The sequence below is a fragment of the Micropterus salmoides genome, unplaced genomic scaffold (assembly GCF_014851395.1).
Source record: "Micropterus salmoides isolate LMB-PRFRI ecotype aquatic unplaced genomic scaffold, ASM1485139v1 Ms_hic_scaffold_1, whole genome shotgun sequence".
NCBI lineage: Eukaryota > Metazoa > Chordata > Actinopteri > Centrarchiformes > Centrarchidae > Micropterus > Micropterus salmoides.
The window spans coordinates 12666131-12688341 of NW_024040040.1; the positions used below are offsets into that span (position 1 = coordinate 12666131).

Genomic DNA, 22211 nt, shown 5'->3' on the forward strand with positions numbered 1-22211 from the left:
TTTACTCAGCATAACCGACAGGAAATAAATTCTGTCTACAGTCTTTCTTACTTGATATCATTTAGACTACTAAAAATGTGTGTATTATTATTATCTGTATTCGTTTTATCAGAGACGATTTTGCTCCTTTAATTAAGCAGACTTCCAAAACTATGACACCAGAACAAAAATGTATAATGTTTCTTGTCATAGCTCTGTGTAATATTTAATATGCTACATATTTAACTATTAGTTGTATAACCCATATTTCACTGTATCTCTTCTATTCTAGCTGTTTACACATCTCGAGGCTTTAGCCCAGAGTCATCCTCAGATTCTGGCAACGAAACCAACTCCTCAGAGATGACTGAAATCTCTGAATTGGCTGCTACTCACAGGCTCAATGAGAGCCACATGCGTCTTCTGGTGGCCACAAGGGAAGGGTACCAGCCTTTACTTGAGGAGAAAACAGAATTCCCGGTCTCGCCCAGCACAGGAGGAACGATACAGAAGAAACCCCGTAGTCCAACACGGCACCTTCAGCCTCCGGCAGTTCCTCCAAGACGGAGTCCCCTATTGGACTCCGCATCATCAGGGCCAGACAGCTTGGAGGTGAGGTCCCAGACTAACCTCTCATCCACTCTCCAGCGCCCAAGTTCCACCACACCGGGAGGCAAGCATCACAAAAAGTCTGCAGACTCCAGTGGGAAGTATAACACCTTCAGCACAAAGGAAGGTCATCGAGGTGAGAGCAGTGGGAGCCGCAGCCGCCTTGACTTGGAACAGCGTACTTCATTCTGTGAGCGAGGGGAAAATCAAAGAAGACAGAATTCTTTTGTGGCAGAAAATTCTGTAGCTGAGGGCCTTGGCATAAACAGCCTCGCCCACGACCATCACAGAATTCCCCGCCCTCATTCCTCTACCTCTGATCGCTTGTTGGATGTTGTCAACTTGGGGGACTGTGGTACAGGTAATGGAGCTGCGGCTGTTGAGCAAGATGAACATCTAGTTGTAGCATCATTGCTGTCCCCAACCAAAAAACCCAGTTCAGGGGGGTCAGACCAGGGATCAGACATACAAAGTGACCATCAGCCGATTTCTAGACAGCAGAGTGTTGCACGGTTGTGTGAGTACCATCTAGCAAAAAGGATTTCAAATTTGCAAGGAGAAGCCCAAAGTTCACTACAAGGTTCTCTGTGCTCATCACTGGATGCTGGAGGCAGCACTACCAGTAGTGCCTGTGCCACCCCAACTGACTCACCACTTGGTCCTGGTGCGGCTGAATCAAAACACCACCATTTGCAAAGGCACCCACTTTCTAATTCTTCCTCCTCATTACTCAGGGTGCTAAACTATGAAGATAACAAACCTGGAATCGCTCGCGGCATCCCTGGCCAGAGCACTCAGGGTAAAGACCTCCATCCTCATGCAGACCCAGCCCTTCTTCGGAAAATGCTGCCCAACATTCACCCTCCTCCTGCCGGGGCTGAACCAGGCCGTCCCTCCTCAGCCACGCCATCTAAACATAAAGAGACCCCAGGTACTGGAAGCAAGAGGCCCCATAATGATCAGCATGCTAAACAACAGGCTTGTTTTAAGGGACTGAACCAGAAGGAAGGCAGTGAGGCCTACAGACAACTGATTAACTATCTAACAGTCAGCCAGATGCATCAGGGAGGGAAACTGCACAGTGCAGGCCTGGGAGGGGCAGTGAAAAAGGACACCAAGCGCTTTATCACTAGCAACCCTCAGCTTGTCGAAATGGTAAAGAATAGGGGGAACAACATTGCTCGCTGCCCGTGTATGCCTTCCTCCATATCATCCCCATTCCTCAGCCCAAATTTAGTAACCCCTAATGCGGCCACCATGCAGCTGGCAAATAAAAATCCACAGCCATACCATTCAGCAACACTTCCTGCCAAACTCAAGAGAAGTCCTGACATGCATGCTCAGACACTGAATGACAGTCTAGGTTTCAGAACAGCCACTGCTGAGAGGAGAAGCTCCTTTTCTGGCCTGGAGAGTGAAATAGAGAGGAGTGGTATGGACCCAGAGCACTTCCTGTCATTGTATAAGAGAGAAGGCTGTATCAGCCGTGATGGGGGATACATTACAGGTGGAAACCGCGAGGGTGGGGGTACCGCTAAAGTTCTGCCACCTCGGTCAAGAAGCCAACCTAGTAGCAGCACAGAGGACTGGTTCAGATCAGACCCAAGGGCAAAGCATGCAGTTCGTCAGTCTCCTCATCCTCGTCCTAATGATTCTCTTTGTTTCTCTGCTGCCCCCAGTGTAAGTGGTCAACGAGCAGACGTCCACACCATCTCGCTCGGAAGGGGAGACCACCCTTCTGCTTTTATCAGGCAGCCATCTACTGGCACTAGGTCTTGCATTGCATCTCCAACTCCCAACCCACAATCCCCAACTCCTCCTCCACCTCCCCCACCACCACCTCCTCCGTTGCCTCTTCCCATGCAAGCCAACGCTAGCTCCAGCAACTCAGGATGCACGCAGGATACCATCCATTCCATCCAGTCCCGGCAGAATCAGAACCACATTCAGGCTGTTGCACCAACCCTGTCACAGACAGATCCCTTCAGCAATAACCTGCAACGGGGCCGGGAGCTCAAACGCAGCTCCAGCAATGTGACTGCCAGTTCTGGTAGTGCGGAAGTTCTGTTTGATAAGCCGACCCGAAGCCGGAGCCAGCAGCCCTTGTCACCATCTGTGCCCCAACAAGGTGAGACCAAAGTTCAGCGGAGGCCAACAAGGAAGCGGCTCTCCAAGAGCTACTCCCAAGGCTCTGTATCTTCCCACACCACGTGCTGGTCTACAGGCTGTAGGGTAGACAGTAGAAGGGCGTCTGTGGCATTTCCACTGCAGAAGGATGCCAAACACATGAAGGGCTCTCAAAAACTGGACACCAGTCCGTGGAGATGCAATGGGCCTTTTAGCTACTGTTTCTTTAAACGTAAGAGTGAGGGGGAAGAAGATGAGATTGAGTGGGAGAGGCCCAGACGAAGCCGTGGTGGGAAGGATATTGATAATGACGGTGCTGTTGCATCAACCATGGTGCCCTATGGCTCAGCAGTGGATGCAGCTGAGGAGCAGTTATATGGGGAGGTCCTCAATAATATGAGCTTCAGTGACCGTCTTGCACGAATCAACGCACTCAAAGACCGCATGTATGGCTTCCCTTCTGGCTTCACTGATGTCCGCCGTGATGCCAGTGAGCTCATTGCACTGGTGAGATCCAGCGTAGGTCGCTGCGACCGCGGAGCCCAGATGCCTCTCCAGGATGTATCCCAGTACAAGCAGCTCCTCTCCGTTGAGTCGAAAGAATTAGGCCGGGCATGCCGGAGGATGGCACAGGCCCACGGTAGTCCTGAGGAGATGCTGTTAGCTGTAACTTGTAGCTTCCAGGTGCTATGCTGTCTCTGTGAAGCTTGCATGTGTCTGGTTAGGGGGCTTGGAGCCTCGGCCTCACACCAACAGAGAGAAGTTGTGGCAAAGGTTGACGAGGTTGTTATGAACTATATCTGTTTGCTCAAAGCAGCTGAGGCTGCCACCGTGGGAGCACCAGGGGAGCACAGCATGAAAGCCCTGGTCCGCCACTCCAGTACCATGTCGGCCATTGCTAACGCACTCACTCGCTCCCTTAAAACACTGCTTAGCAAGTAGAGGCTACTCCTTATGCTTTATAGTGTGGCCTACACAGTCAGAAGATGTCTTTAAGCATCTTGTTATTTTTGAGTTTGCTGGAAGAGTCATATATTTTTCATATATGGTCTGGACGGTCTCCGTGTCAGAATCAATAAAGTGTAAGACTCGTTGCAGTTAGGCTTAACGTGAAAGTTACATAAAACTTATACTGACAAATGAGTAAGATGCTGAAAGGTAGTCCTATCTGACTGCACTTGACAATATGACAATATTGTAATGTATATTTACAAAGCCATACTGTCACAAACCTTTGTAATATGATATGTACCTATTAGATACCCTTTTACCTGTGCATTATGTAACTTATTTAGAAAATGTATATAATGTAAATAAATACAATATAATTATATTATTTGACATAGCAGTTTCAAGAAGCCATTGAGTATTCAGCTTAATTTGCTCTAATCTTGTACAGGGCTGGAGTGAATTCACTGTCAGTTCAATCAGTTCATAAAGTGCAGTTTTACTACAGATATTTATTATTGTAATTAATAATTTAATTAATTATTAATCTAATTAATAATTTAATTAATTGTAATTATTGTAATTAATAATTTACCTGTTGAAATGTGAGTAAAAATGTGTCACTGTCAGTCCAGTGAGGAAACTGTTATATCATTTTATTTACACAAATAAGTATTAGGTTGAATTTGTGAATGACTGTGTAAAAGTGAACTGATTTCAACCCTGTTGCATTACAGTTTGTTTGGTTTTTTTGCAAGATGACTGGAACATTTGTTAGAAATGTTGAAAATACAGGGACACTAAAGTTGCACTGTATTTACCACTGCTTCATATTTTACCACATAGGATATTTTCAGTAAACAGTAAATAATAAACTATTCCCCCAAAAAGCAAAATATGTAAAAGTATAATAATGCTATAATATTATCAATTTAGAAAACATTTTAATTTATTAAGACATATTTCAGATTGACCACTGTGTTAATTATATCTAATTATTTTTTATTTTGTTTTTGTGTTTTATCTGTTTTGGAATAACTTCTGTGCTTGAATAATTTATTATTCCACACTATGTATCAAGATGCAGTTATGTCTCTTGACTTGAAAAAATTCAATTCCTGTTTTTTTCAATAATTCACCAACCTATTAAAAACATTTTACAGATTTTTATGACTCCGACCATGTCTCTTGGTTTGAATATTTCACTCTAACATAGAATCACCACTACCGATGTGTTCTGAGCGTTAGTCCGTCTTTCACTCTTTTCACAAAATACAACAGCCTATCATTTTCATAAAACTACAACTTACGCAAAGCTCTCATGTCAATATATAATGCATGGTGCAGAAGAATGCATTGATAATAATCATATAAACATCATTTTTTATAAGGTTGTTCATATTATTTTTTTTTCTTTAGTCATATTTTTATCTTGTGCCAGATATTGGGTTATTAAGTGTGGGATGAAGTAGAGGTGAAGTTTCAAGGCGCCCTTCACTGTTCTTTTCGAGCACCTACTGTGTCTAAATGTTGGTCCTTAGTAGATATTATAAAGGCCAATTTAACAAAATTGTAGCAGTCAGATAGCCTGCATCACATGAAGGCCAATATCTTTTTTGTCACTGTGTGTGTGCCTGTACCTGTAATTTATTCATGTCAGATCATCCACTCCTGCTCAGAGAGACTGCCCTTCAGCTAGAGAATACAGGTATTATTTGTTGGAGAAGCATCCCTCTTAGGCCAGCAAAAGGTGTTTGAGAAAAGAATAGCCAGCAAATAGCATGCAGTAGCTCCAGCTGCATGTGATTGAAATAAAAATACTCTCACCCAACAAATTTTGAAAGATCAACCTCATACTGTTTGACCTGGTCCAGGCTAGTGAGAAATCATTAAAACGAGAAAAAATATACTGCCATATAGCATTATTATTATTATACAATATTGACATTAATATTTACTTTTAAATAGCTTAGCAACAACATTCTGATAAGACACAAAATTAGATAATATGGGTACTTTATGGGTCTACTATGCTTCATGTGTATGAAACATCCTCTCAGCCAAAAAAGAATTTAACACATTTTTAACGCTAATAGTCATCTTTGCCGCGCGTACTTGCTAATGTGTCCATGCGTGCACGAGCGTGTGTTCACGTGATCTCTATCCCAAACCAGAGCCCTCTCTAAAGGGCAGCAGTCACCTCATTTGCATATTCGGCGCCTGTTCTATACATTCTGCGACGTTTACCAATCAGGGCGGCACATGAAGCAAGCCACGCCCGCGCGGCAACTCGTGTCGCGCGCCTCACCAGCATAGTACTGGTACTAGAGCAGACAAAAGTTGGTTAGTTTTTCCCCTTACCACTTCAGCAGGCATCACACACGTGGGGGCATTTTGTAGTGTTTAATTAAATTCAAGCAAGTTTGCCCTACGGTATTCGGGAGCTCGAAAACTGCACCGACGCCTTTGAAGGAGCTGCTGACTGCGAGTTCACCAGCTGAAGCCAGAAAAGTTATTGTTGGGCAGCCCGTGGGGTTTAAAGTTCAGCTAACCGTAGCGGCGCTGGCTACCCTCTGGCTACTAGCAGGTAGTTAGCTCCATATCTTTAGTGATTACGTTAGTTTGGTCACAATGTCAGCTGTGTTCCAGACACGACGTGCTTTGGTGGAAATACCCGCCCCACAGCCCAAAATTGCAGGTAAGTCTGAAAATTTACGGCTCTTTTATTCTGGCTGCGGAAATTTGGTGTAACGTTAACGTGAAATTCTTTGTTGGGGTGGCGCGCCACTTTGCCATCATGCTAATGTTATCACAAGCGCGCGCCCGCGCCCCTAGGATAAACAGGTTGTTATCGGTGACTTTAATGTCAACTTTACAAAATTAAGGATGGTATACATTTTACACTGAAATTCGTTCCCCTGTCGGTTTATACGGTGTGCCTTGTGCTATGTAAAATAGCAAATGACGTTGTAGGAAATATTAACACGAGCCGTTGTCACCCAAAGAGTATTTTATTTTTTATTTTTTTTAATCTTTCAACGTTACAGCTCGAATGAGGAGGTCCTACCTAGAAATACTAAGTGCTCGTTTGGCTCCATCTCCACTTCCAAGGGGGAAGAACACAAAGCGCGTGCAGTCACGTAAGTAACGTTCCATGTGGGAAAAGTAAATTTTTAAATGACAACAGAGAGGAATTGTGAGCGTATTTTGTCTTCTAATACTCATGTTTCCTTTTGCATTTCAAAGTTATGAAATCTGAGAGCTTGAAATTAAATAAGACTGTTCAGAGCATTAAAAGCTGTTCTGCTTGTCTACTAAAACATTTTTGAAGTAAATGCCACTACTTAACAACTGATGACTATTCCTTTTGTTAATTACTTCAAAAGGTGTTAGGTTTACCCCTGTAATTGTTTGCTGTGGCCTGTCTTTGTCTTCATCATACCTCTTTTGTTTTGCAGTGGACTTGTCCATTGGTGGACTGTGGAGTGGGGGCATAGAGGAGCACTGTGAGAAGATGGATGAGCACCATACTCCCCTCTCCAAACCGCAGCTTGTGCAGCTAATCAGATCTCTCATCTTAGTTGAACAGGTAGGCATCCTGGCCATTACACATGACCATATTAATAAGATCACATTTGGGGGGAGATTCATCCCAAGCAGAGTTTTAGTAGTCACATTGTAAATATGTACTAATTAACTCTGAGCCATCACTACATATTATGTAATTTGATATATGATGTTTTGCATTGCATCCTAGAGCCAAGAGCCCAGAATCCTAGCATCAGACCTGAAGTATCTCCAGGAAGACCTGCAACAAAAGAAAGCAAATGTTTACAGGTCCATACCCTACTCACGGCTTGGCTCTAACAGAGACGCCCACTGCTACAGAAAGGCATATCCTCACCTTGTGGCGTTCAAAGTGAGTACCAGTGGTGTTGGGGCATTTTTGTATAAATGACTGCACTTTTTGGAAACCTGCAGATATAATTCTATTTACATACTGTCCAATTCTCATTAGCAGGAAGGCGATATATCTTATGTTCGAGTTAAGCACACCCCTGCTATTTAAAAAAAAAAAAAAAAAGGATTTTCTAATTGAGTTTGTGTTCTGTTCGTGAAGGGAATTTTTGTCACTGGCATATTAAAAACTGCTCCATATGTTACCTCCTGTGTATTGAGTGTTTCATTGTGTCATCCTAATCTGTTACCACACCGTATCCTCCCCCTCAGGTTTCATGTCAGGAGTGGGGCCAAGTTCTTCTGAGGAACAAAGAGTGGGACGCTGTGTTGGAGCACACAATGATGGCGTGGCGGTACACCAGCGAGCTGCCGCAGTGGGATACAGCGAACCATAACATTCTCCGAGAACAGTGTTACAGCATCCTGGCATCTCACAGCCTCACTGCTCTCCAGCACTACCACCCTGAAACTAGCAGAGGACACGAGCTGCTCAGAAGGTAATATTTAAGTTTTTGATGGCCTGTGAACAATCCACATTTAGATCTTAAACAGTGCATACATTGATAGTGTCGTAATGCACACAGATCATTTATCCATTATAATCAGGTTAAGGCAATGCTCAGCAAGGAAATGATCATGTAAATATGATTTGTAATTGTGATGGTGTTTTGCCTTCATGCACACCTCTTAAAGGTCACACAGTGAACCAAAAAAACTAAGTGGTGTGGCTGTTATTTTGTGGCACTAATGGGATGTTCAGTACAGACTGTCCACATCCTACACGTGACGCACAAACAGGTTTGAGTTCAGAGTATCATGGAAATAAGGCTACAGCAAATGTAGGCTTTTCTGGAATGACCTTTTTAATCTGTGTTGAATGTTTTTGGCCACTATAGGGCAGAAACATCTCCAAACAAATTGACAGCTGAAACTGTGATGTACTTAAATTACTATCAGCTTAGCACATTCCAGTGTTTCTCACGTAGACATTTTTAGCATTTTGCAGAGAGATGTTTGGTGTTGCATTACAAGACGTGGATATTTTACAAGCATGGACCAGGTAAAGCAACGGTGAACACCCTAGTGCAGATTTCATTTGGTACAACTTTGGTTTCGAAAGGCTACGTCGTTAACGAGCCTTCTCCACATGCAGCGTACCTGCTGCTATGAGAACAGAAAAATCCAAAAGACAAGGTCTGTCTTTTTGGCGACTTTATAAAATGTACTGCTGATGGAAAATGTCAATGGAGCAGACGCATACAGGGAGAGAGACACCGAAAGAGGCGGAGCATCAGTACAGAAATTCTGTGTGGGGGAGGAGGGGAAACACTGCGTTCTCTTTGCTGACATGTTAGCAACCCAGTGTTGACTTAAAAATCCAGCTGAAGCTATGCAACACAGGCATCCTGCTAGAGCTCTGTCTTGCCATCTGAATGTAAGTTCGCTTACCTTTTAGCCCTGTGTTGGTACACAATCCCCTGAGGAACTTTAACTTTATCTCCTAGCTAGAAGTTCCATTTTTTACATTACAGCTCTGACTGGGATGCATAAAATCTGTAATGTATTTTGCTTATTAGTAATCTTGATTATTTTAGGAGCTAAAGTAAGATTCAGGACCTCCAAAGTAATGGTTGCTTACATTCTGAGGTAGCTGTTAAAGTAAACTACTACTACTACAAATTTGCTTTCTGTTGGTGCCAACTATGTAGGCTCTTGATATCATTCATCTTAATAATTTTCGTACTGGTGCAAGTGCTTTAGATGTAGTTTGTTTTGGATCAGTTCATCAGCTCCAGAAAACCTAAGTAGTGCATTCTTTAGCATTAATATAACTGAGAAGATATACAGATGAAACTTGTCTTAACAGAGAACTCTTGTTTTTCCTTGTCTCTAGGTTGAAGACGGCACAGTTGTACAGCCAGTCAATTGTGCCCTGTATTCAAGAGTTGCAGAGGATTATGGGATGTGCTGATGACTCCTCCATGGACACACAATAACACAGACACTACCTAACCAGCCAGCTACACCGCAGTGAAAAACTATGCTGCTTAGGTTTATCTAAATGACTTGTGTGGCATGTGTTGTGCTGAGACACTAGTGTTCTTCCAAAGGGCAAGGTAGCAACTGAAAATGTGCCAGATAATGCAGGTTTCAAAAGGTTAAAGAAACCCACCTTCTAAATGGCTGAAAATGCAACAAACCCTCTTATTTAAATGATATGCCATTTTTACATCAAATGGCAAGTATTATTACAAGGAGTTTAACATTTGTTGCATGGCACACCTCATAATGTGTTCATAATTTAACATTTTTCTTATTCTCATTTTACCTGACAGCATATTACAAAAAACAGGTTTCTGAGAAATGTTGCATTAGGTTGGTGCTGGCAGTGATAAATTTAATGTTTGTATATTTTTAGAACTTTGTGTACAATAACTTTCATCGACCACTGAAACGTTAAAAGTATGAAATTGCCTTTCTTGTTTATAAGGGCAGGTTTGTTTGTCTGTATGTCCTTGTTTTCGTTCACAATACTTGAAACTGTGGCCTTTGCTGTCTTTAACTGTAGATATGTTTTATATGTGTGTCTTGTTTGTAGAAAATCGTTTGTCACTGATTGCACTGTTTGTCCTGAAAACTTGAAAATATTTTGATAAAATAGACCCTTGATTTCAATAAAGTTACTTCGTATTTGTGAGATGTTATTCTGTTGTGTTTTGGCTTCACTATCCTTTATCTCTGTTGGCAGATATATCAAACGGCACTTTTAGTCCACCAAAGGGGGAGTTAGAATCCCTTTCATTTGTAGTGTGTTTACATCAGACATCACCTCTGCAACTTGTATGACTGTTTTAATTCTACGTTTAGGCTATTAATGCGTTTCTGTAATTGTCAGGTACTTGAAGTAAGCAGTTGGCATTTTGTGCGCTCTGCTACATAATACAGTAACTGCAAAGATAAAAGCAGTGACAATACAGGTCAGTGATCCTTACTTGTGAAAAATTGTCAACAGAGCAGTTTCACATAATATGCACCTAAACTTGCTCAAGATACACCGCTTTATGTGTGCAACACATTGAGACCTTTCCAGGCTTCTCATAGTGAATTATTGGGCTGCCTACAATGACATGTCATAGTACTATAGTTTCATATAGACCTATAAGACTACTGTGACTGTGTTCATGCTTGTTTTTGTGTGTGTGAGAGTTGAAACTAAAACAGCACTGTGTGTTTTTTTGTAGTCCTTAACTTTCCAGATAATCTGTATGCTCACAGTAAAGTTTTGTAGTTGGGCTAGTTTCTGCCTCAAATTGATTTGTTTGCTGTGGGTGGAGTAGCCTGGGATAGTTGATTTGTAGACTGGAGTTTGCAAAGCGCCTTGATTAGAGACTGTTGTGTCTAAAAATGGGCCATTGCAGTAGATAAAAGGATTAATCAGTCAATGGATTGATCATTTGTCCATTCTGTCTGCGTGGGAGCGCTACTATTTAAGTTACCATTTTCTACCACTAGATGGAGCCCACATTGCACAGTTTTCCAACATCCAGTGTTGCTGTCATTGGAGTCAGGCTTGTGACTTCAATGGAGGAGTAATGTTAATGCCACTGTAGAAACAGCTGTTGCCATGGCACTCTGTAGAGCGAATATTAAATGCTATTTAGAGTTCAAGATAATGAATGTGAGGCTGATAAGGTGAGAGGCTGTTGGATGACATGGCGACAATTTCTTTGTCAGAAATTAAGAGATTGCTGTAATGTTACTTTATTACTCATATAGGGACATGTATAGTCGCATTGTTGTCCTTTGGGGACTCTCCTATAATATCTACATTTTTTGTGTAGGTATATATTGTACCTTTAGTATTCAGCTGTGATGTTTATACTTTAAAAATCAGGATGGTACTATTATTTCTCCTCAGGGTATTGCATGGAGTGGAATGTAGTAAAATTACAGCTATGGCAACAAAATATGTCAATGTGGCCAACCCACTCACATAGATATATGGTGTTAATTTGTAATTTATAAATTGGAACTTAAATTGAGGGGCTGTTGGTGGTTTAGTCTTCCGCAAGTGAGTCCACATATAGCGGCCTACATCAAATCCCGCTGCGGTCTTGTTTCTCTCTGTCCCACTATCTTTTATTGCTTCTCATTACAGAAAATAATAATAGTAACAAAATATGGGATAATACCACAGAGCCAAACCAAACCATCACAATAAATTAGCTATCATAGCTTGCTCTTCAAAGACATTTAATGTGATAATATCAAAATTACCACTGCAAATTGTTCCTTCTAAATCTAAATGTTCAGTAGTATAACTAAAAGCTATTTTACTTATGCTGTAAATGCGTGGCCTGGTTTTCACCTGGGATTAATCCTCTAAGCGAATGTGTTTTAAAAGTAGAATTCAGGGGATGTCCTGAGCTACTATGAAGGCTACCAAGTAGTTCTTAGCGAACTCTGAAACACTGAATCGAATGCACAATGAGGAGTGTTTTGTAGCAAGCACAGTAGCTTACTGATCTTGGCAGTGTAATAATAATAATAATAATAATAATAATAATAATAATCTTTATTTGTAGAGCACTTTTCAAAAACAAGTTACAAAGTGCTTTAACAAGTGTAGAGGAAACAACCCCTTAAAGAGGTCCACTGAAGTAGTGTACAAGTTAAAATGCCTTTACTATGACATGGCTGCGAAGATAAAAAATAATCAATGCTTTACAGCACCCCTGTGCCTTGAATGTTTTTTTGGTTGTTGTTTTCTTTGGGGAACCTTCACTACGGCGCCAGAGATCAGAGTGCTACCAGCTCCAAAGACAGACCTCCCTGTTTGTTTGTCTCCGTGCATAGCTGTTAACCTTTTGTAGAGCAGTACATTCTGTATTTTACCTCTACACTATAAAACACCTCAAACAGTGCTCTATTCAGCTTATCTAAAATCAGCAATAGTTTATGTTCCCAATACATTTTGTCACTAGAGGTTTCAGGAGAATATTTCACTATTTCATTTGCTCATTATCTCTCAAGTAGCTCCAGAGATAGTGATGCAGTTTTGTATTAAGCCGCGTGTAACAAAAGAAATCTAACTTGGACAGTTACATAATAGAAGTTGTTGGTCTGAGACCTTTTTTTGGAAAAAACCCGGAGATAGCACTGACTAGCTGACTTTATTATTTGTAAATTATTGAGCTATGTTTTCAGTTTTTGTTATTCATCTATTAGAGATGCACATTATCTAGCAATTATGCTGTCGGTAGTGTAGTCTCTCTTTTGTACTTTTGTGGATGTCAAAGTTATTGTCACATAGAGGTACTGAAGATCAGAGTATGGTAGCTGCTTTCTAGACTACCTATTTTGTGCCAATGTTTGGAAATAATCCATCTCAACAATATACAGCCACAATATATATATTTCCTTTCACAATTTTGCTCCACTGTTGCTGTCGATATTGTTTTCCAACTGCATATATGCGCACCAAACCTGTGAAGGCTGCAATGATGATTTTTGTGATTTGGTTTTGGAAGGCACTGGTAAATTGTCATCCTGCCGATAGGGCGTCATTTTAAGAAAACGCTTTCATGTGTTGTTCTGGAGGACAGTTACTAACAACATATTGTTTGGCACGTACAGCTGCTACTTGAGTTTTTCTGGCATGGTCATATGGTATCTCCTGACTTTACAAGTTGACAAAAACTGCCTGACTGCAGTATTAGATAACTGACTGGCATACAGTGGATTAAAGGATACTGAGGGCTCCAAGGGAAACATCTGATTTAGAGGAATCTAACTTTGTCGACCCATCATTTTTACAGTTTTCAGTCATGAAATGTGGACTTTGGCCGAGGGAACAGCTGATCTGGAACGCAAGAGTGTTCTTAAAGAGCTGGAAAGAAACAGAGAAACTCACAGAGTGCGGAAGTTGATGAGGCATTGTGAAGGAAATTGGGGGTACCAAAACAAGTTACTTCATCCCAAATATAGCTCCCGCAATGCCCTGGACATCATAGATGATTATGTTCCTGATGAATTCCCACTTGGTCGAATGTCAGGTTTACATTGGCGGTTTTTAATTCTGGACCTCAGGATGCATAGCTGTGTTGCTTTTCATTCAGCTTGAGCCATCTAGAAAAAGGGCTGATATACACCTGGGATGCCAGGTGAGTGTAATTATTGATAATTAACTAGCTATGAGGGTAGAAAACTAGCTCTGCTGAGTCTCAAGGAGTTACAGAAGTGACTGAGAGTGAGCGAACACATTGACTGATTGTTTGTACATGACTTGAATAACCTTACACAGTTAAAAGTCCTCTCATAGACATCTGCACTGACATTCAAACATCTGTCACTGCAGCTTGGGCAAACAGAGCTGAAAGAAAATGAAAGGGAGCATTTTGATGCCATGTAGCTGGAATTACAATGATGAATCCAAAGACCGGAGGAGGTACCAAGGACACTGATACAACAGCAAGGGCAAAACTTGTAACGGTACTGGAGATGCCCTTAATAGTCTCATAGTCTTCAAGTTTTATAGTGTTTTACAACAGTCTGCTCCGTCTAGAAAGTAACCAGTGCTTTGGTTCAAATTAGCAGAGCAGTGGGTCAGTTATTCCTGCTAGTTAATTTCCCTTATGATCATTTAGATATACTGCATGTACTGTAAGCTGTCCGTGTTCATAGTTTTTCCACAGTAGCCATCAATACAGTTGCTACCACTGATCGTCAGAATTACACTGAAATATGCTTTTAAAGTGTTCAGTTTGAAGTCGGTTGAATATTCATTGCTGTCAAGGTTGAACGCAGCTGAGCTATAGAATTCACAAGGGACGTTTTTTGAAGTACAACAAAAATAAATGGCTGAAACCTTATTTAAACTGTCTGAATACTGATCCATCAAGGATTCATTTACATTTATTTTGCATCCAAGGTCTAAATAAACCCTTTTCATATCAGACATTTGGCATGTCATAATAGGAAAACTGTGTAATAAAAACAATGATGGCTGCATTCCATATAGGTGTTGTTAATATATATGTATCTAGGTGAAGTTTCAAGTTTCTTGATGCATGCTGGTTTCCTGTGGACCTAGAGTTAAAACGGAGAGTTAGAGTGATTCAATGCCATCCACAGGTAATTTTAATGCTTTGCAGCATGAGTTGCTCTTACATCAGCTCCGCCGTTTCCATTAAGCATTGCATTGTGGGCATTAACAGCACATGCCAAAATAAGCACATTTTGTATGCATTCTGACTGGCTACTTTTGCAGTGTAAATACTGTACATACACAAAACCTGTAATGTGTAGCGTGGTATTGGGACATAGCTAATGTGAGCCAGCAATACTCTTACTGGAACCAATGTTGCAAAACTTGTTGAGTTCGGTCTTTGGGAAATATGTTTATTCGACTAGTAAGTTGATTTTCAGGCCAGGCTAGCTGTTTCTCCCTGTTTCCAATCGTTGGGCTAAGCTAGTTGCTAGCTCCAGCTTCACATTGAATATTGAACGCACAGACATACGAGTGGTATCAGTCTTTTCATCTAACTCATGGCAAGGAAGCAAAGAAATGTGTTTTTCACAGTGACTGTTGTATCAGCAGTATCTTCACTTACATCATTTTCAGATTCGTCCCTCTGGGATTGCAGTATGCAGCCAACATTTTAAAATTTTACATGAAAATGTAAGCCGAGGCCTTCCCTTCAACTGCACTTCGAAGCTCCACAATGGAACACTTGCACCTCTTTTTTTTGTTAACAATATGGCAATTTTATTTCATTGTTGTTTGAGTCTTTGGGTAAAACATTTTTGTTTTTTTTTTTTTTTGCATGGATAAAACGTTCTATTTATTCTCTAACAGTGGATATTTCCAGTGAGCGGGCCCACTATTTTGGAGATTTTTTTTTTCATTTACAGAAGAGCAAAGCAATTTGTTCAGTGGCAAAAGGTCAATGAGAAATGAGTGAGCTCTATCAAATCCTGAAAACGAGTCCAGTTGGAATCAGAATACACAGTAATGTGTCGTTTTTACAAAAAGATCCACCCCTGTGTTTGAATTGTTTTTCTTGTATTTCTTCTTTTTAAGACCCTTTAAAACAGCGTCAAGAGGCTGACAAGATGGAAAGAATTAAGGAATTACATGTAACAAAGGTCACAAGTCTTATTTGAACCCATGATCTACAGTTTAGTCCACTCTGAGTATGTAAATATATAAACCTGAATATAAATTGCAGTGGAATTAGTATTGTAGGTAAAGCATAGTTTGTTTGTTTTCTAGCCCAAAAAGGGAAATCATGTTACACTCTCTTCCATCTGCCTCATCAAAATCTAGGTTCAGTGGTAACTTGGCTCATATTTAAGATGGCTGCGCTTTACATGCTCAAGGACTCAGATATTTATGTGACTTGGACACCGAGCATTAGAATGTCGCCGAGTACTGACAAAGAGTGAGGATCATTCAGCACGAGGGTGTTTCTGAGTGAATATATGACCACATAATGGCACAGTCAAAACGAATTATGCCAAGTTGTTTTAGATGACTCTAAAATATTTGGCTCCCGAATCTCTCAACTGCAAATGTTTAAAAGGCAGGTTGATTCTACGTGCCCCTCGGGTCAATGGAAGCAGGTGCTCATGAATAAAGAGGATGTTAAATATGCGTGAAGTTATTAATTACGAGCCTGATACTTTTACAAGGTGCTTCTGTATTTTGGCTGCGCTAGTCAGGCACGGCTGTCAATACTTTTCTTCTTCTTGTGCTTGTCTTCACTCGCTCCTTCCTCCCTTACCTTCTCTCTCCCAAAGCGGCCTTGTGGGGGCCCAGTTTAATTTTAAACGCTGGCAGCCTTTGCAAGGAAAATTGTCCCAATGCAAAACAGTGGCAACAGTTGTCCCACATTTTCTTTGGCCCATGCACTTATTTTTGTTATTCATATTTTATTATATTTGTTTATTTATTATCCAAGGCTGGTCAGCAAGGAGCACTTGTTTTGTGCCTGAAGCCAAAATGATAAAATGAGTATGCAAATGCACCGTGGCACATTCAGAAGAGTCACATAAATGAATTAAAGGATTGTTAGTTTTCTGTTGAACTTTATCTGCAACCAGTAGCAAATATAGTCTGGGTCTAAGTTTCTACCCCTTCCTCAGCAACACGATCTTCTACAAACTACATTCTTATTTTTTTGTTGTTCACAATTACATTTTGTGGTAAGCACAGTGGCGGCCACAAATATTTATATTGAACAAAATAGGCAAATGGTCAATGGCACTGTTCAGTTCCAATGTAGTGCAGCATAAGGTGGGGGTGCAGATTTCACCTTACCTATGTGGTTTTAGTCTTTAATCTAAACTTAAGCGTACATCAATCATACTTTAGTAGCAGCTGTAGTAATAGCATTGTAGCAGTACCATGTTTGCAGATATGTACAACGTGAAAATTTCTTTTTCTGAGTGTGTTCCCGGATGTATTTCGACTTGCAAATGTAACATTTTCATAATAGTCTGTCTAATTAGAACGAGGATCATACTCTTGGTTGTTTGCTTGCGAGCGATGCCCATCTTGCACTTGTTCCTAAGGAGATTGAAGGTACTTATTATAAGTGGCTTTGGATGTAACAGAATATCAAGTACAGTAAGATATGAAAACATAATAAGCCATCACGCAGTATACCGTGTTGTTATTTGTGCCTTTTTTTTTGGCTTGACGTGATGTTGCTTGTTCTGGCACTGTTGTAAATCATTTAGCATGTGGCTGTGTGAAGTTGGAGGAGTTGCGTTGAGAGTAGACGGTAATATGGTTTTGTGCGCTAGAAATCTAAGCCGCTAGTGGCTGGCATTATAACAACACACTATCAAACCTTGCAAGTATATGATGGTAATTTGGTGCAATGGGAAAATAGTAGAAAATATCCTGATTATGGCCTTGGCATTGGTGACATCAGCCTTATGTTTCTGAAGGGGCATTTTAAATCATGAAATCAGATTAGGCTTTCTGCTGTCTTTGTTACCCATTCAGAGAGAGAATGATATCCACATTTTGGCGCTGGAGTCTGCCTGGAGATGACTTTGTGCATGACAGTGCCTTTTTAAAAAAAAAAAGGGGTGAAGTTGGTTGGTGTTCCACATTGACTTCATCAGAGGAAATTACTACATGTCACACTGGCTTTTAAAATTCAGCGACAGTGGTTGCTGCCTAATTGCCCTTTTAAATTAAGTCAAGTCAAGTTTAGTGTTTTAAATGAGAAAGGCTTAGTTGCAAAGTGCTTTTAAGACAAATAGTGGGCATGAATAAAGAACAATATTAGAGAACACATTGAAAACACATCAAAATTCCTGCTGCCATCTCCACCAGAAATGCAGCATATTACCCGGAACATTGCTCTAATAGTAGGAGCTAGACAGGTGAGTACCTTGGGTTCACTGCGCTCTGAGGGTGTGTGTGTGAGAATGAGTGAAAGGCTGCAGAGATGGACAGTATAATGGTGGGTGGTGGGGTCTTAAAATGACAGAGGCGAGTCGCTGACCAGCCTCGAGGGGCCACATCCCAGGGTCATATGTCATTAGCGCAGTCTGATTTGGTGGCAGACTCTGAAACAGCCGAGCAGCGGGGACAGCGATGCTGTTTTCATGGCTGAGTGGAAAGCGCTCACGGCCAGCGCCTGTCCTCACTTTGCCTCTTTCCAAGGGAGTAAGCTCCATCCAGGCTGCATCAGGCAGGCAGAAGATTTCTCCCACTCACTCTGCTGCACAGCCAGATGAGTGTGAAGATCCTCTCACCTTATTTTGACCAAGTTTATGTTGCATGAGAATGTCAAAAACGTCAAAATTGTCAGTGTTTCTGGGCATCAAAACCATTAGTGTTTACATTGGCCTGCCTCCATTAGAGCAAGTTTTAGCACAACAAGCCCAAAGCTGTATCAACTGTGTGAATGAACTTTCCATTCAATTCTTGTCAAGTACAAAGTGATACAAAGACAAATTAACCAGGTTTACAAACAACGTTGCTGCACAATACAATCTCTAGAGGCAACACATTTGAACACAGAGTGTACATTCACTGTCCGTCTTACTTGGTCATAGCGATGATCCTGTTTAAATTTAGATCATGAGTCACACTGATAGGCGTGAAAGATCTGGAGTGAAAGCTAAATTACTGCCACAGAACCTGAACACAGAAGTGCTGATGGTGCTGAAAGTAGAACACAAAAGTAAAGAGCTGTCAAGCTATAAAATTACCCACAGCACGCTGGGTGAAAAGATGATTACAGGCAATTATGCAGCGGCAAATGCCCTCTATGGGGAGACCTTCTGCATTTCAGAGGTTAGCTGAAATGGACACACAAATAGCATCTGCTGTGTTTGTTCATGATAACTCTGATATCTCACATATGAATATGATTACCCAGAAGTGGTTGTGTATGATGAAAACTATACAGTTAAAGAGACAGTTAATGCCTGCGTAATTGCAAAATGTCTTCTGGGTGCTGGTACTTTTTACTCAACTTCATTTATCTATATTTATTTTGCATATTACAATGTCACATACAAAACATGATCAGTTGTTGAATGAAATACCCAGTATAAAATAATTCAATTACGTTTAGGTTTAAAGTGAATATACCAGCTGCAATTTTAGGATATTGTTAACAAGCAAATTAATAGTTGTGATAATCAAATAATATAATGTATAGTAATAACACATGCAAGGCCATTTTGCATAATGATGATACTTGTAAGAATCAGACTTATAAAGAAAAAAAGAAACAAATAAAAATACTATTATCTAACTTAATATGATACAATAATAAATACATTGATACATGTTAAATGTACAGTGTGTGCTTTAACCTGGGTAAAATTTTAAAGGGGATATATGTTAGTTTTTGATTTTAATAAATCAAATTTTCATTGCCTTATTGTCAATGGGCTCAAAACTCATTTAGAAATGAAGCACATGCCTGTTTTCAGCCACTATTCTGCTTTTAATGTGGGGACTCCAGGTCGGATTCAGCTCTGTGCGCGCTCCCGAGCCTCTCTCAGACTACAGCGACAACATGTCAGCTAATGACATGCAGTCCATTAACAACATAAAACAACCGGCTCACAGCAAAACACAGGCTCCACATAAGGATACAAAACAACAATAAAGTTTTATGTGCTGAAGCCCGACGGCGCGGTGGTGCAGTGGTTGGCACTGTCGCCTCACAGCCTTTCTGTGTGGAGTTTGCATGTTCTCCCCGTGTCCGCGTGGGTTCTCTCCAGGTGCTCCAGCTTCCTCCCACCGTCCAAAGACATGCAGGCTAGGCTAATTGGTGTCTCTAAAATTGTCCTTAGGCGTGAATGTGAGTGTGAATGGTTGTTTGTCTATGTGTGGCCCTGCGATGGACTGGCGACCTGTCAAGGGTGTACCCCGCCTTTCGCCCAATGTCAGCTGGGATAGGCTCCAGCACCCCTGCGACCCTGTATGCAGGATAAGCGGTTGATAATGGATGGATGGATGGATGGATGGTGCTGAAGCCCATCAGACGAAACAGGTTCAGATGATGTCGAGTAAGAACAATGAGCATTAGTAAAGCTGGAGAAACACAGAGAAAGTCACGTTAGCTTGCCGGCTAACGCCGAGCAGTTGCCGACCCATGTTAGTATCCTGTATACCACTGTTGATTTAGCCTGCAAGAAACTGTAAAAAGCAAATGTGGAGCGATTTGCTTACTAACGTTAGCCTATAGTGATGCAGCCAGGAGCAGCCAGCTAACGCGACAGTAGCTCAGACCTGCCGCTGTGTAACGTTCATTTTAGGTTTATTGTGGTTTTAGCAATAATCAGGTACACAGCTTCTCCACTTCTCCGTCACTGTCACTAACGTGACCCACATAATATACAATACTGCAACTTCACAGCAACAACAACCCAGAGGAAGAGCCATCCACTAACACAGTAAAGTTACTTACTACGGTCTTGTTATTATAAAGTGTGACACAATCACGTTATAATATTCAGTCCAGCATCATCCAGTACATTTAGCTGTGCTGACATTGCTGAGCCTCCGGGGAAACACAGATAGTAAAGATAGTTACTGAAAAGCAGCTGGCGAGCTAACGCTGTAGCACGTTGACTAAATGCAGTAAATGTACCATGATCATGTAACGAACATGGATTAGTTCAACCTGCAGCTGATAAAACTATTGCTGTAACGTTGCAGTAGGAGTTTCCAGTATATTGTGTGAAGCTGTCTCCCTGCCTGTCTATAGCCGCTGTCACTCTGCCTTTTTATCTTGGAGGATTGTGCAGATATGCGACTCGCTGCGCTGAATGAAGTAACGTTACCGAGCCGGTGTTAAGCTTCCTCTAAGACGGGAACGTTGAAGTAACAGAGCCTGAACCTGTCTGAGTGAAAAGCCACAGCCTGCATGCTGGTGTTTCTGTGTTTATTGCAGGATTTCTTTATGAAAGTGGTTGTGTTTCAGATTATGCTCGCTCATGGGTTCAAGCGAGCACACGCCTGGTAGCAATCATAAAACCACACCGCTAGTGGCCACTGGAAACTCCATAATGCCCCTTTAAATGCAGGGCCTTTCCTAGTAATGGAACATTTTTAGATTGTGCCGTTGCTTCTTAAGTCAAGGATCAAAGTACTTTTTCCATCAGTGCTAAACACTCCTCTTCCAAAGATTCCCATGCACTCCGCATGTTGGATCAACATTCAGACATTTATAGTGCACCTTCACTTTTTTTTCCTTTTTGAGGAAATGGGAACTCACTAAACTAAGACATGAAAGAACTTAAACCATACCATAATCCCATTATGGACCACCACATCATGCATGATTTTGTTGCAGATATTTGGATGTGTTATGATATATATATTGCTTGGCACAGCATGACCCACGCTCATTTGTGGGTGGTTTTTCACAAGAATTATGATGACAGGCATGTGTATGCTGTTCTGATCAAGGTGTACCTGGCACACAGATCATATCTCAATCTTTAATAAAATGTGGTATAATTCCCATATATGTTGATTTTATACTAGATATCTAATTTAAAATCTAAATATGTGAATTGGCAGGAATTTGCCTGTAAAGACATACAAAGTAGTTGTACTGCAAACTAATCAAATGGAAATCACAATGTCTATAATGGTGGATGTTTTTTGTGCTTTGATGTCATACAGATTAGCTAAGGATCTGTAAAAGTCTAAAGATGTTTTGATTCTATTTTTAGTATGAGAATATCAAAATAAAAATGTACAGAAAAAAGCAACACTTAACAAAGAAACCTCTGATTTGTTTTTAGTACCAGTACCAATATCTTGTTTGTCCATTTGGAACATAATCCAAAAACACATGTGTCTTGCTATTACGAATTCTTTAATCAGCAGCCCCTCTATTAAACTTTTATCAACTCAACTCGAGAATTCATATCAACTGTTACTTCAGAGAGGCCACACAAGCAGGGCATTTGTCATGTAAAAAAAAAAGCACAAACATCCACTGTTTTTTCTGCTCGATACTGCACCTTTCATTTTCAAACGGATTGTGTGTTTCAGTCCTCCCTACACGCCAGTCTTCCTTCCCAGACAGGAAGTC

General features: G+C 41.0%; 2 protein-coding genes across 2 annotated transcripts in view; both read left to right on the top strand.

The window, feature by feature from the left end:
* The window catches only part of LOC119902258 (FERM and PDZ domain-containing protein 4-like), a 47179-nt gene extending 42349 nt beyond the window's left edge, over positions 1-4830 (top strand). Inside the window, exon 16 of the mRNA XM_038718336.1 lies at positions 272-4830. Within this exon, the coding sequence (XP_038574264.1) occupies positions 272-3657 (3386 nt within the window). The 3' untranslated portion in view covers positions 3658-4830. The remainder of the gene's footprint in view (positions 1-271) is intronic.
* A 1153-nt stretch (positions 4831-5983) lies between these two features.
* LOC119902263 lies at positions 5984-10324 on the top strand. The gene is made up of 6 exons (XM_038718348.1): positions 5984-6361; positions 6711-6803; positions 7122-7252; positions 7421-7582; positions 7894-8120; positions 9518-10324. Exons 1-6 carry the CDS (start codon positions 6295-6297, stop codon positions 9618-9620), a joined length of 783 nt encoding a protein of 260 aa, XP_038574276.1. The 5' UTR covers positions 5984-6294; the 3' UTR covers positions 9621-10324.
* The last annotated feature ends 11887 nt before the right edge of the window (positions 10325-22211 follow it).